The sequence below is a fragment of the Protopterus annectens genome, chromosome 14.part0, assembly GCF_019279795.1.
Source record: "Protopterus annectens isolate FY-2018-M chromosome 14.part0, PAN1.0, whole genome shotgun sequence".
NCBI lineage: Eukaryota > Metazoa > Chordata > Ceratodontiformes > Protopteridae > Protopterus > Protopterus annectens.
The window spans coordinates 244,430,484-244,444,780 of record NC_056748.1 but is presented as its reverse complement, the minus strand read 5'-3'; the positions used below and the strand labels follow the sequence as shown (position 1 = coordinate 244,444,780).

The window sequence follows — 14,297 nt, the reverse complement described above, 5'->3', positions numbered from 1 at the left end:
TCTTCAACTACCCCCCCCCCCCAGAATTATATATACCAGCTCCAAGGTTGGACAACAGTGGAGAAATAGGCAAGCTCCACTTTATAAGGCAGTTTTGGCAAACTGGCTTTCAGTTTCTTTGTTTTTACAGACATGATCCCAGATACACACACACACACACACACACACACATATATAGATACATATAATATATATAATATATATATATATATATATATATATATATATATATATATATATACATTATATGTATTATAAGTATATTTGCTATCAGTTTTTTAGTTTCTTTGCACTTTTTTTAATTAAACAGCTACTTATTTGAGCTTGGTCCAGCCCATTCAATAATAGAGATAAGTGTCTGAAGAATTTTCTACCCTCCCACTCTGTTCTTGTTGTGTTCTTAAACGTAGAGTCTCTCTTGTTGTGTGCTCCTTATGTTAATTTGACCACAAAATTCCCTCCTTCTTCTTTTTCACTACCTGTTATCAGTAAGCACAAAGTATCATTCTGTGAAGTTATTCCCATTAAGCTATTAAAATACTTTTACCCTCCCATTTCTTTCTTGAAATCCAGAATACTGGGTATCCATCTAGCCATTATGTGCTGATCTTTTAAGTTTAGTGGCTTTTGAGTTGCATGCCATTACTATTAATTTGTCTTTGGACTAATGTCCCAGTCTCATCTCATCTGCTCATACTAGTGAGAACTAGAAGATCAAACTGGGAAGTTCCTTCCTTTACAGTGTTAAAGCTTGAGTTACTCTCTCTTTCATATCTTCCTGCCTGCTTTGTACACATAGCAATGCCCTTTTTTTCTATATTACTTTCAAAATCTGCAACAGCTGGGGTAAGACTACTAACTGGTTTGCATATGTACATTTTGTGCAGTCTGTCATAATTACATACACCATCTACTGCATTTACTGGTCTGTGCCACCAGGATGGTGAGCGGGGAAGTTGATTTTATTGAAGAGTGAAAGCAAATAATGGAGATGTTTATGAGTAGGGGTTACCCGAAACCAATATTACAGGAGCATTTTACTGAGGTGAAACACAAGAGACATAATGGCCATTTTCGACCAATTTTATATCAGGAGGGTGCTTTAGCTCCTTGTTTAAGAGGTAGTAACAATGAATAAATTGATTATGCAGCTACTTTTATTACTACATTTAAGACACAATGTTATCAGATACAAGCAATTATTGTAAAAAATTGGAGTATTATTCAAGAGGATGTATCCATAAGGGACAAATTTACAGGTATGGTTAAAACAGTAGCAAGAAGAGGTAAACATTTAAAAGCACTACTTGAAGGTAATAGTCTGCCAAATGTACAAGCACAAGGAATGAAAAAATGTGGGATGTGCAGCTGTTGTAAATTTATTTATCAGGGGCAGTATGTGGAAATTAATGGTAACAAGTACAGAATAGATTACAGGTTGAACTGTTATTCAAAAGCAGTGGTCTATGTGGCTAGGTGTAACCAGTGCCCATCTTATTACATAGGAAAAACCACTAGACCATTAAAAGATAGGGCATATGAGCATTTATATGCTATAAGGAAGTCAAACTTAACTAATGCCCTCGCAAAGTATGTACAAATGTATAACAACCATAGTTTTGAATTCTGTGGCATTCAGCAAGTAAAGCAGGAACTTAGAGGAGGTCCATGGATGTTACATTTGGAAAAGGCTGAGTTGTTGTGGCAGTTATCCCTATATTCTTATGTCTGGCCTGGGCTTAATGATTATTGTACAATTAATAGTATTTTAAAACTAAACGCCTTGGTCAGGTAGGAAAACCAACTTAGTTTTGTGTCTGTTTTAGTGTTTTAGTATTTTTATTCATTTCTCACAATGATTCTGCAGGTCAATTTTCTAATTTCTTGTTGCATACGTTTCAGCAATAATATGTTTTTAACATTTTTAATGAAAGCAAAACAATAGTTTTATTAGTACTGTTTTAATGTATGCTATGTAACTTTAAATGTTGTTAGCTGAGTTTAATTAATTAATTGATTGCATCATTTCCTTTGTGGATTAATTATTTAAGACACTGTTTTAGTATGGGACTGTTTGGTCTGATGAAGTTTGTGAATGCACAAACGAAAGGCGTTTCACCTGTGTAATAAATATAGAGTTTAGTCTAAGCCCTGGCCGTTCATTATGTTTTTACAGTTTAAATGCAAAGAGAGCACTCCTCCATACATGGGTTTTGAACCTTTAATGTCTTGAAACCCAGTAGCAACTATGGTGGAGTCTCTAGATTTGTCAAGGCAAATATTACTTCCAGGAAAATCGCCAGGGATGCACAAACCGAACTCCATAATGAAATATAGATTACTTTAGACAGGATCAATTATCAACTAATAGCTTATTAGAGAACACATTATTTGTCCCATGATAACTATGTAAGGTTCCTCTGTGTTCTAAATGATCTCCATGACAGAGAAAACTCCATTATTTTGGGTGACGTTATCTACCCATCAATAAACTGGATACCTGTATCCTGAGTGTAGGATATACCCCAAACTTCAATGACTTAACAAACAAAAATTCCTCTTGTGTACTTGGTAAATTTGCCTACTGCAGGAAAGAGCATCCTTGACCTGATTCTTACAAATATCACAACCTCTTGCACTACTCTTTTCGTATTTCATTCCCAAGTGAAGTCTGACCACAGACTTATAGCCTTCTCTACTGAACTCCTAAAATCCCCTACAGCAAATCCCAATGAATTCAAGGACAACAAATATGCAGACCTCAACCTACTGTACGATTAACTATCAAACTTCACTTATGACTGTGCCATCCTGACCCTGATGCAACAGCAAGTTTAACTAAGGATTTCTACAACCGTTTAGAAAACTGCTTAGAGCTAGCAGTCCCCATCATAACTGGGTATCATTGAGAAAGTCAAAAATAATCCATCTTGGTGTTCCATCACCATAAATAAAATCTACAACAAAAGACAGAGACTCTTTACATGATATAGTACACTGAAAGCCCCTCTTCTTAAGAAAACTATTAAAGGAGTTGCAAAAAAACACTATCAGGTCATCTAAAGGAGCACATGAACTAAGGATGCTTCTGAAGCCAAAGACAATTATAAATCCTTCTTTAGCCATGTTAAAAAAACTAAGAACCAATACCCTAAATTACTCTGAATTTACTCATATTAATGCCTCATATTCTGACCCAAAAGACATTGCAAACCAATGCAATGCCAACTTCACTCCCGAGACTTCTGTCCAAAGTCCTGAAAGACATGAATCCTTTACTCTTCCAATTATCTTGAAAGATGGTTTACTGAAAATGCTAAGACCAAAACGTCATTGGTCCAGTCAATAAACCTGGTTGCTTAATTAATAGTGTTAAACATGCTGTTGCAGACCCAGTCCTTCAACTGCTTAACCTAAGTGTGGCTACTAGGTTTGTCCATGATGAGTAGAGCACTGCGGTGGTGATGCCCCTTCATATAAGTAGCCTTATAACCAACCCATGCAATTACAGACCTGTCAGCCTTACAAGCCTCATCTGAAAAACAATGGCATGAGTTCATAAACTGCAATATCAGAAATCTTGGACTGACTTCCAACAGCATGGTATTATGAAAGTAGATCCTGTTATCTGAATCTAGTAAACTTCTTCAGATGGGTTACAGAGGCTGTAGGCAGTGGCCATACAGTACACACAACATATCTTGACCTGACCAAGACCTTCAATACCATTCCCAATGCTAACATCATAGAGAAGCTAAATGTTTGAAAAATTTACCCATCTTGGTAAGATGAATAGCAAAATGGAAGAAAGAAAGAACCCAGATAGTGTGATTTGCAGGTGATCCTCAGACAGTATGAAAGTGGCTAGTGGTGTCCTTCTGGGTCTGGTGCTGGGATCACTCCTTTTGACCTTTACTTCTCTCCAAGCAGACAGGAAGACATCTGGCTAGCAAAGTTTTCAGATGACAGCAAAACTGGAGGTGTTGTTAGTCACTCTCTGATGCCCAAACTCTCCAGCATGAATTTTCCCTAGCAAACACTTGGAGTATTAAAATGGGCTCAAACTTAATGCTGAAAAGTGTTGTGTCATCACTGTTGGTAGCCAAACCCTCCACTCATTATACTGTATAGACAACACATCACTACCCCTCCCATCATTATACTTTCTAGACAACACATCACTACTCCTCCCCTCATTATATCGTCTAGACAACACATCACTACCCCTTCCCTCATTATACTGTATAGACAACACATCACTACAAAAAAAGTAGTCAGGAATCTAGGAACTTGGGTTAACAATTCCCTCTGTTTTGACCACTATATGATAATGGTTGTCATGATATCCTTTCATTTAGCACAGATAATAGCCAAGAGAATATTAATAAGGTCAAAAGAGGTAATCACTTCCTTATACTCAGTATTGATAAAACCGGTTAGTAAGTACAACACCCCCTTTAGAATGAATCTTACTAAATATATAAAACAAACTGAAAGATCCCAAAGGCTCCTAACCAAAACCTATCACAGGCTTAAAGTACCCAAGCTAACAAGAGAAGATGGAAGCTCTATCCATTTATTCAGTTTTAATATAGATTTGTGGGAAGATCTCTGTCTCCCTTACCATTAGAGACCCATGTGTCCTGTATCATTGCAATTCCAATGACTCCACAAGTACTAAAGCCAGAGACCCAAATCTTTACCATCACATAAATAAAATATGATGAAAGGACAGATTTATAACCTATTACCTCTCACACCTCTGGAATAAGTTTCCCCTGCATGTTACACAGTACAACCCTTTATCTTCTTTTAAACATAATTTAGATCCACAGATTTACTCAGGGATTGACTGGTTTCACCCTGTTGTAGAAATGAGGTACAGCCTAAGGGAATGTTCTAGCAAGATGTAAATGGTCATAAGACTCAATAGCCTTGGAATATCTATGAATCTATAAAAACAGTAACTATCTCATATTCATTTACCTTTCCAACTCAGATGAAAAATAAATCTTCTTTATATCTCTTCTAGAATTTCACTTGTCTGTAGCAGTCCAAGTTATTTAAGACTTCTTGTTCTCACTGAACCAGCATATATAACAATTAGACTTCTAAGGTTCCAAACAAAAAAAAAAATCACAAAAGATTGTAAAAACAATGTTCCTTTTCTGGGGTTAACCACCAGTGGCCAGGGTGGGGTGAATGGATCGGTCACCTAGGGTGCAAAGTGATCAGTATTCAGTACAGTCCTGCCATTTGGATGCCATTACTTTCAGTCAGAAGTGAAGTGCTTTAGTGCTCCATGTGTGGCAGGAATAAATTGCAGCACCTGCTGGCTACATATACTACAGTCTGGAAAGAGAGACAAGCCTTTTTTTTCTGTCTTCAGGTCATGTTTGGACAGCTTCTCTTTTTTTTGCTTAACATTGATGGGGTATGCCAGGTCAGAAGACAGCCCTGGGAATCAGAATCCCTAGTTCTACCTCTGTGTAACACTTCCATGAAACCATAAATGTTAACATCCACACTAATAAATCAACATATTGTCTATCTGTCTGTATGCTTTTAAAAGATTTTGCAAATGGGTCGGGTGGCTTATCTCATTTTCTGATAAATTGTTTGTAAACTTAATCTTACTCATTGTTCCAGTCTGACCATATTCTAAACTTTCTAGCTGGCTGTGGACTGTGGCTTAACATTGATTTTGTATACTTTGTTGGGGCAGCAGTATTCCGTGCTGCTGCGAACCCAGATTGCTGTTTACAGTGGTAGAACTCATGCGCATTGTGCTGAATGTCAGCAGTACACCTTGCTGAATGCAACTCAGTGACTACATATTTTAGAAAAATAGAAAATTGTCCTTTACTCCATGACACAGTGACTTCAGAGAGGGGCCTACAGACCACCCGTGAATGGGGTGATGAATCCCCAATCCCATAAAATATGCCCTTTTTTAAAGTTTGCACAGCAAAGTGTACTGTCAGTTAAGTGTGACACATGGCACACAATGAATTCTGTTTTGCTTTACTTGAGTTAAATAATTTATAATACATAAACAATGTGATTTTCGTTGTTTATACAGGCACTAGAATGCATTGCCCTTTTTTAATGGACACTCTGGAATGTGCCTTTGGTCTGTCAGGCCAGCAGGTAAGGAGCTTCTGGTTGTACCAAAGGCCCACCTGAAAACAGCTGGCAGGGTATCATTTGCTTGCCTTGCCCTGGTCCTCTAGAGTCACCTACCTTTAATTATTTTGGACTCTGGGAGCCCCTGAAGTTTCATTTGTTTAGTATAGGACTTTGAAGCAATGGTCAGCAGACATCTGTAGTATATTCTGTTAACCATTTGTACATTATCATTTTTGTGCCACCTTTTTTAGGATTTTGTTCTTTATTCTGTAAAGCCAATGATCATCTCATATTCATTCACCCTTTCAGCCTGGATAAGAAGAACCATGTCATTGTCATTCTCTATAAGGCATGCATTATGTGATAACAGTTGTTCAGTTATGATGTTGTCATCACTACACTAAGGTCAGGATGTGCACATCTGGGCTATAACAAAAGGTTTAGTTAAGGGCCTTAGGAAACTGAAACAACAGCTGCTCTTTTAATGTTAATGTGTTTGCCTCAAATGTACATAATTCTGGATATCTAGATCTGAAAAAACATCAGTAGTAGGAGCCTATGAGCCTGACATACTAGACATAAGACCAATAATTAGTTTAAAACACTTATACAGTCAGTTTATTTTATTGCTAATCTATATTTTCATATATTTTTCTCTTTTTTTAGGAATGGGCATGCTGGCTAGTGTCTACACTGATGATGAAGAAAGAGGCAATGCAATGGGAATCGCACTAGGAGGCCTTGCTATGGGAGTACTTGGTCAGTATCACTAAAGATTACCTATAAATTAAAGAGCCAGCAGAAACAAAAACACTGAAAGTCACTTAACTGTTAGGTCTGCATGGTCTTATAGTAACATTCCACTTGGTTTATAAAGGAATGTGATAAATGTGATGTTACAAAAAACAAGGTGTAAGAACATAGTGCATGTCTGGACATAAATACATAGGTATATATATGTGGGTATGCATATGTACACACACACACACACACACACACACATATATATATATATATATATATATATATATAAATGCATGCAGACAACGCAGACACATAGCACCTTAACTATAGGTAATAACATATTGGGTATGTCACTATCAGAACCTCAATGTTTTTCCAGGGGGGTGTGTAGAATAACATCACCATTGTGTCTTCTCCTAATATAAGTACTGTCCCTTTGCAAATCAATACATACCTTACTCTAGCCTCTGCCTGTCCAGTCATGCACTAAAGACTGATCAAAGTACACTGTTCAGTAGTTCTTCTTTCAGATCATGATCTACTAAATCTGTTCCATATTTTGACACAATGTTTCCACTGTCCAATGCTCATAAAAAAATGCCTAGTTTAATTTCTAAACATTTTATATATACACACGCACGCGCACACATACACACACACACACACACACACACACACACACACACACACACACACACACACACTTGTGTTTGTGTGTCTGCAGAAATGGCTCACTGACATCCAATACTATAACTAATTACGAACAACAAAATGCAGCACTGTATAGTACACAGGATTTCATGATGCAGTGGTGTGCATTATGCCATCTGATGAAGTCCTATGTATTACCCAACAAAATCACTAGGTCTGTTATTTATTTATTTATTTATTTTTAATTCATTCATTTTTATCCTTAGCCTCCAGATATACATATATATATATATATATATATATATATATATATATATTTTTTTTTTTTTTTTTGCCTTCTGCACACCCACACCTCCTGTACATTGTATATAACCACTCTGAGATCATGCAACACTGGGGTGAGGGCAAATCTCCAGACCCCACTGTACTGTAAAGTAGCCAAAAGGCTGAAAATCAAGCCTGTAAGAGTGTTCGCACTTACAGACTGCAACCATATCAATGTGTGTGTGTGTGTGTGTGTGTGTGTGTGTGTGTGTGTGTGTGTGTGTGTGTGTGTGTGTGTGTGTGTGTGTGTGTGTGTATGATATATATTTTATTATATTTGCTTTTACTTTTTTGTTAGGTGTTTAAGATATTGTATATCTGTGCACTATTATTCCAATATTTTGTACAAGCAGTGCTTATCTGTTAAAAGCAAATAATTTTTAAATGTTTATGTGAAAAGTCCAGTTGCAAGATATAACTTCTGATAAAGAGCAACTTTCTATAACTCAGCAAGGAGTGTTAGCAGGCTGGATGGATAAAAACATTTTACTAATTAGTGCTGTAATAATGTAACAGTCACACTTGCTCTCCAAAGTCTAATTAGTAGGCAAAAATGTCAATAAAACATAAAAATGTTTTTAAGCTTGCTTGTTACACAGATGGTGGGAAGAAGTGTGTCCCTTGTCAGTATAAGATACTAAAAGGAAAACCAGTAAAGAATGAGGATTCATTTAGTGATAGAATAAACAGCTTGGTCATGTGTAGTCAAAAAATACTCTGGTTCAGACAGGAGGAAGTAAAGCGAGTCAAAAACAAACCACAAGAAATAGACAGGTTTGTCAGGCTAGCTAAGAAGCAAACAAAAGAAAAAATCCAGAAGCTTACAAAATGCAGCCAAGATTTTATGAAGACATTTATAAAATATTCTGCACTTGTCCAGAGTGAAACACTAAAGATATAGAAGATGGGAGTGAATGCAAAGTAATAGCAAACAACCTTAGGTTGAGAGGTGTGAGTGTGTGTGTGTGTGTGTGTGTGTGTGTGTGTGTGTGTGTGTGTGTGTGTGTGTGTGTGTAAATATATATATATATATATATATATATATATATATATATGGATCTCCTACTATTCACCAAAAACACAATTCACCGAAAGTGATATATGGCCTTTTCCCCACTGTAGTGTGACCCTGGAGTTGGTATATATAGTAAGGGGGGTGTGGGGGCACTACATATTTCATGTATATATTATTGTCAGAGAACAGTAATATATTGCAGTTACATGTATCCATGTATATAATTCAAAATATTTAAAATATGTGGGGGGCTACGCCCCGCACACTCCCCCCTTACTATATATACAAACTCCAGGGTCGCACTACAGTGGGGAAAAGGCCATATATCACTTTCGGTAAAGTGTGTTTCAGCGAATTGTGTTTTTGGTGAATTGTGCTTTCGAGGAAAAGTGCACGGTGAAATGTGTTTCAGTGAAATGTGTTTTCGATGAATAGTAGGAGATCCATATATATATATATATATATATATATATATATATATATATATATATATATATATATCTGTATGTGTGTGTGTGTGGATATGGGTCTACTACCAGAGATCGAAATTACACTATTTCAAAATCCGGTAGTAGATGCACACTAACGCGAAAGTGCACTTCACCGAAAGTGCACTTTCGCGAACACCATTTGAGCGAATGGTTACAGACCTTAGGGTTAGGGCTTGGGTGAAGGATAGTGGATAGCTAGTAGGGCTATCCACTATCCTTAACCCAAGCCCTAACTCTAAGGTCCATGACTACCACACCACAGTGGAGGAAATTGTATGTCCTCCACAGTGCAGTAGTCACGGACCTATGTCCTCCACTGTGGTGCGGTAGTCACAGATCTTAAGGTTAGGGCTTGGGTTAAGGATAGTGGATACCTAGTATGGCTATCCACTATCCTTAACCCAAGCCATAACTCTAAGGTCCGTGACTACCGCACCACAGTGGAGGAAATTGTATGTCCTCCACGGTGCAGTAGTCACAGAACTATGTCCTCCACTGTGGTGCGGTAGTCACGGACCTTAGGGTTAGGGCTTGGGTTAAGGATAAAGGTATCCACTATCCTTAACCCAAGCCCTAACCCTAAGGTCCGTGACTACCGCACCACAGTGGAGGACATTGCTCATTCGTTCTAGTGGTGTTCGCGAAAGTGCATCTACTACAGGATTTCGAAATAGTGTAATTTTGATCTCCGGTATTAGACCCGTGTGTGTATGTATATATATATATTTGTATGTATGTGTGTATGTATATATATATATATATATATATATATATATATATATAATGGTGCAGTAAGAAGAAATGCCTAAATGGCATACTTCATAAGACTCCTGTTGAAGATTTCAGTAGGAGTTTATTATTTCTGATTGTTTTACTGGTATCAAGATTAAAACTGTAGCTGTCGCAGTGTTTGCTATGACCGTTTTGATCAAGAACCAGCTTAGTAGGTACAAGTGGAGGTAGAATTAAATTATTTGAGGGTTGAATGATATTCTAAGAATGGACAGGTTATCTGTATTTTGGATTATTGTAAGGTATTTTAAATCGTGGCTGAGATCATTTATAAATAAGGACAAGGAGAATAGAACAAGTATGGATCCTGGAGGGGAATCCCTTAAAACTCTTCAAAACAGGTGTAGTCCGTGCAATGCAATCGACAATGAACCACATAAGGACATTACACAGCATGCAAACTCAGGGCAGTCCAAAACAAACAATATTTATTGAAAATACTAAAATTATAATAAAATTAAGCATTTTCATCCACCAACTTGGGAAAATAGGTTAGAAACAAAGAGCTTCTCTGGCAACTGAGACTGGATGCTACAACAAGGCCAGGTCTCAATGATTACGTTTCCATTAACTCAGTGCTTAGAATGAGAGCAGCAACATTATAAGTGTTAAGATTGTTTGTCTAATTTTTTGTGATGCTTGAACATTAAAAGTTTTGGTTTTGAGTTGTGTTCAATTTTAAATGGACAGTGCATTTTTAAAGGGAAATATGTTTTAAAAAATGTTTCTTTAAATGGAATTAGAATTTTGGTAATTGGTTTGTTAATTAGTACAATTAAGGATTTAAAAAGGGTTGAATGTTCTAAATGATTTGAGTTCTGAAGAAGTCCAGGTTGGCGGACAAAAGTATTTAACTTTATTATAATTTTATTATTTTCAATAAATATTGTTCATTTTGGACTGCCCTGAGATTGGACGCCATGTAATTTCCTTATGGGAATCACTTAAAGTTATACTAAAAATGGATGTACTGTTTCTCATTTTATCTATGAAGGGGTATTTAGTTGGACAGTTAGAAGACCTCTGTAAACATTAAAAGGTCACGTATTCTATAGGAAGGCATTCCTAAAACAGAGTATACATTTTTCTACTTTTCTCAGACATCATGTTCACTTGTGTTCCATTTGTACATTTTTTAACACATATACTTATAGGTGATTGCATGTAGCCACATTGATATCAGACTTTCAGTGACATCAGATGGCCACATTGTTTACATAGATTAATGGCCAGATTTTTATTTAGAATTTCTTTTGCATCAAATATCAGTCTGTTGCTTTATAATATTTTAAAATGGTAATCAGTTAAGGTATATTCATTGTGATATTTATGTCCAAACACCTGAGGTGAAGACTTTTTAGGTGGATGTAGTCTCTATAATTAAATAATGTAGTTTTGACAATTTATGTCACTGTACCCCTGTATAATAAATAACTCAGGAGAATCATATTAGCGCATTCAGTTTACAGAAATCCACAAGATGCTGAAGAGAATGTATTGGTTTCAGTATCCATTCAGTACAGAAAATTGTTCTCCACTGTCACAAGGTTGCTGCTACTACATAAAGAGAGAATACAACTCTGTTGATAAGTTACTTTAAACAGACATATTAGCCCTTGTCAACAGGAGTGACTGCAAACAGAAACATTAACTTTTATTAATAAAGGTAACCGATTCTCAACATATTAGTTTCTACTAATAAAAGTAACATCCAGGGTAAAATATCACACACAAAAGCCATTCAGTAAAAACTGCAAGAAGGACCCAGCCAAGCTACAGTCTTTCCTGTCTAATACCTTAAATCTCCCATAGTAGAGGCCCATGGGATACATGCAAATGACCCCTGAAGGACATACTAATGTTTCAAATACATGGCTTTTGAATGTCCATGACTTTTTACTTAAAAAGTAAAATATCACGATCTTTCAGAAGCAGACCTCTCAACTGTCCCTGTTTTGGAGGAAGGTTCCTGTTTTCTGGCCTGATTTATGATGCCCCAATTTCTGGAAGTATGCCCCTGTTTGCAAGCTTGATCACACAATAGGAATATTTGAAGCTGTCCAGTACATAGAAAACTACACTACATGACCAACATATGGGTGGCAAATATAATGTAAACAAGGAGGCCACACATCTTTAAACACCCCTTTTCAGAAGCAAAAAATGAATGCCTTGTGTGGCAGAATTTTACAATGCAGTTTATTAAAGTTTACAGATTTTACAAAGTCTCTGATAGTATGCATATATATTTCTATAATGTTTGTCACTCTGTTTTTTTATATATGTTTGTTTGTAGTGCCCCATGTTCTTACTGGAAGCAGGAGGAGTTATGTACTGTTTGGTATTCAGATTTTATGCTAATCAGATATCTAGATTTGTTAGCTGGATGTTCCTATTTCTCAGTGGTCTACGTTCTTATTTTCAATGCCTGGAGACTGACAGGTGTGTTCAGAAGCCACATAGCTGAAACACTGGTATGTCCTTAAGAGGTCATTTGCATATATCCCGTAGGGATGTATACAGGAAGTTTATGGTATTAAACAGTGAAGACACTTGCTTGGCTGGGTCGTTCTTGCAGTTTTAACAAAAGTAACAGATTCTCGAGTTTACTGTAGAGGATTTAAGAAATGTGCCATATTCAAAAGTTTATGTACCTCTAATGCCATTTTATGTTTATTTTTCAGTGGGTCCTCCATTTGGAAGTGTGATGTATGAGTTTGTGGGAAAGACTGCTCCTTTCCTGGTACTTGCAGTACTGGCATTATTGGATGGAGGTTAGTGTCAAATAATGGAAAACTACATAGATTATCCCTTTCAGAAAGATGAATCTTTAAACTTGAAAAACAATTTATTTCTTTTCTTAGCTCTCCAGTTGTTTGTCCTCCAGCCATCTAAAGTACAGCCAGAAGTAAGTAATAACAAACTTGAATTCTGTAATTTAAAATATGCTTGGTACTGAACATAATATTTGCTATTACTTCTTGACAGAGTCAAAAAGGGACATCACTGTTTACTCTGTTGAAGGATCCCTACATCCTTATTGCTGCAGGTATGATATGTGCCCTTTATTTATTACTGAATATTAATAACATAATAGAACAGTTTTGTTATACTGCCTTTCACTTCTCAAATTTTTTGAAAAATTACCGAATAAAATCAAAATATTAACAGGATATGGCTCTGTTTATGTATTTTTTATATCTTTTCAAATGGCTGAATATTATGAGATGACTGGTTACTATAATTTTACCTCTTGTCAACAGGAGAAAAACCTCTCTAGCTTTATGCTTCACGTTTGTTTGTTAGTTTGTGTCTTTCAGCTTTTCCCGGTTAGGGGTCGCCACAGTGGAACTCCGGTCCGCTAATGATTGGCAGTACGTGCTGGCTTGCCAGGCCTAAAACACAACCTTCAATGAAGGAATGCCCGTTCACGCATGTCGCCACACAGAAGACGCTCTAACTGAGAATCGAACGGGCAACGTCTAACTGTGAGGTGACAACGCTACCGCAACACCACCACCGCAGTACTAGCTTTATGCTTCACATCCTTTTACTTTTTATTTCAGAAGACAGTATGTCATAATAATGAGGTAAACTCCAAATCACCCATCATGCCAAGAACACAGTCAGTGGTGATTAGCGTACTACCCCAGTAAACAAATTTCAAATACAAATAAAATGCTACTGTACCATGTAATGTACCATACCGCCTATCCTGTGATGTAGACACATTACCAAGCATCTCAGTTATGCTCCTCGATTGCTGATTCTCTGACAAAAAAACCTCCTCAGTTATAGCACAACTTTGTGTGTTCTCTTACTAGCATGAGATAATGGAATCAGAAAAGGATGTTTCTTATGATTCTGTTCTTGTAGTAATTCTACAGAAGGGCTAGCGGTTTAAGTTATTTAGTGCTCTGACTAGTTGGGAACTCAAATTGCACAGCCATGTTAACACAAAAAAATGAATGTCCATGGCATTTAGACTTTCTATTAAAGTTTTTTTTGTTATATATTTGTTTCAGTATTTAGACAAACAATTAAAAGCGGTGTGTTACAATGTTCAACATTCAGTTCCTGTTCGTTTAGTGTCTCCTAAGACTGTTGCCATACCAAAATCATCCTGTCACAAAGCTGGCGGAATTTAGTAA

At 36.6% G+C, this 14,297-nt stretch overlaps 1 protein-coding gene across 1 annotated transcript in view; it reads left to right on the top strand.

Moving 5' to 3' along the window:
- Window positions 1-14,297, top strand: part of SLC18A2 (solute carrier family 18 member A2) — a gene marked incomplete in the record, with an annotated part of 947,305 nt that overhangs the window by 765,431 nt on the left and 167,577 nt on the right. The window contains 4 exon segments of the mRNA XM_044055965.1: window positions 6,796-6,888; window positions 12,831-12,920; window positions 13,011-13,054; window positions 13,135-13,195. Coding sequence (XP_043911900.1) covers window positions 6,796-6,888; window positions 12,831-12,920; window positions 13,011-13,054; window positions 13,135-13,195 — 288 coding nt within the window.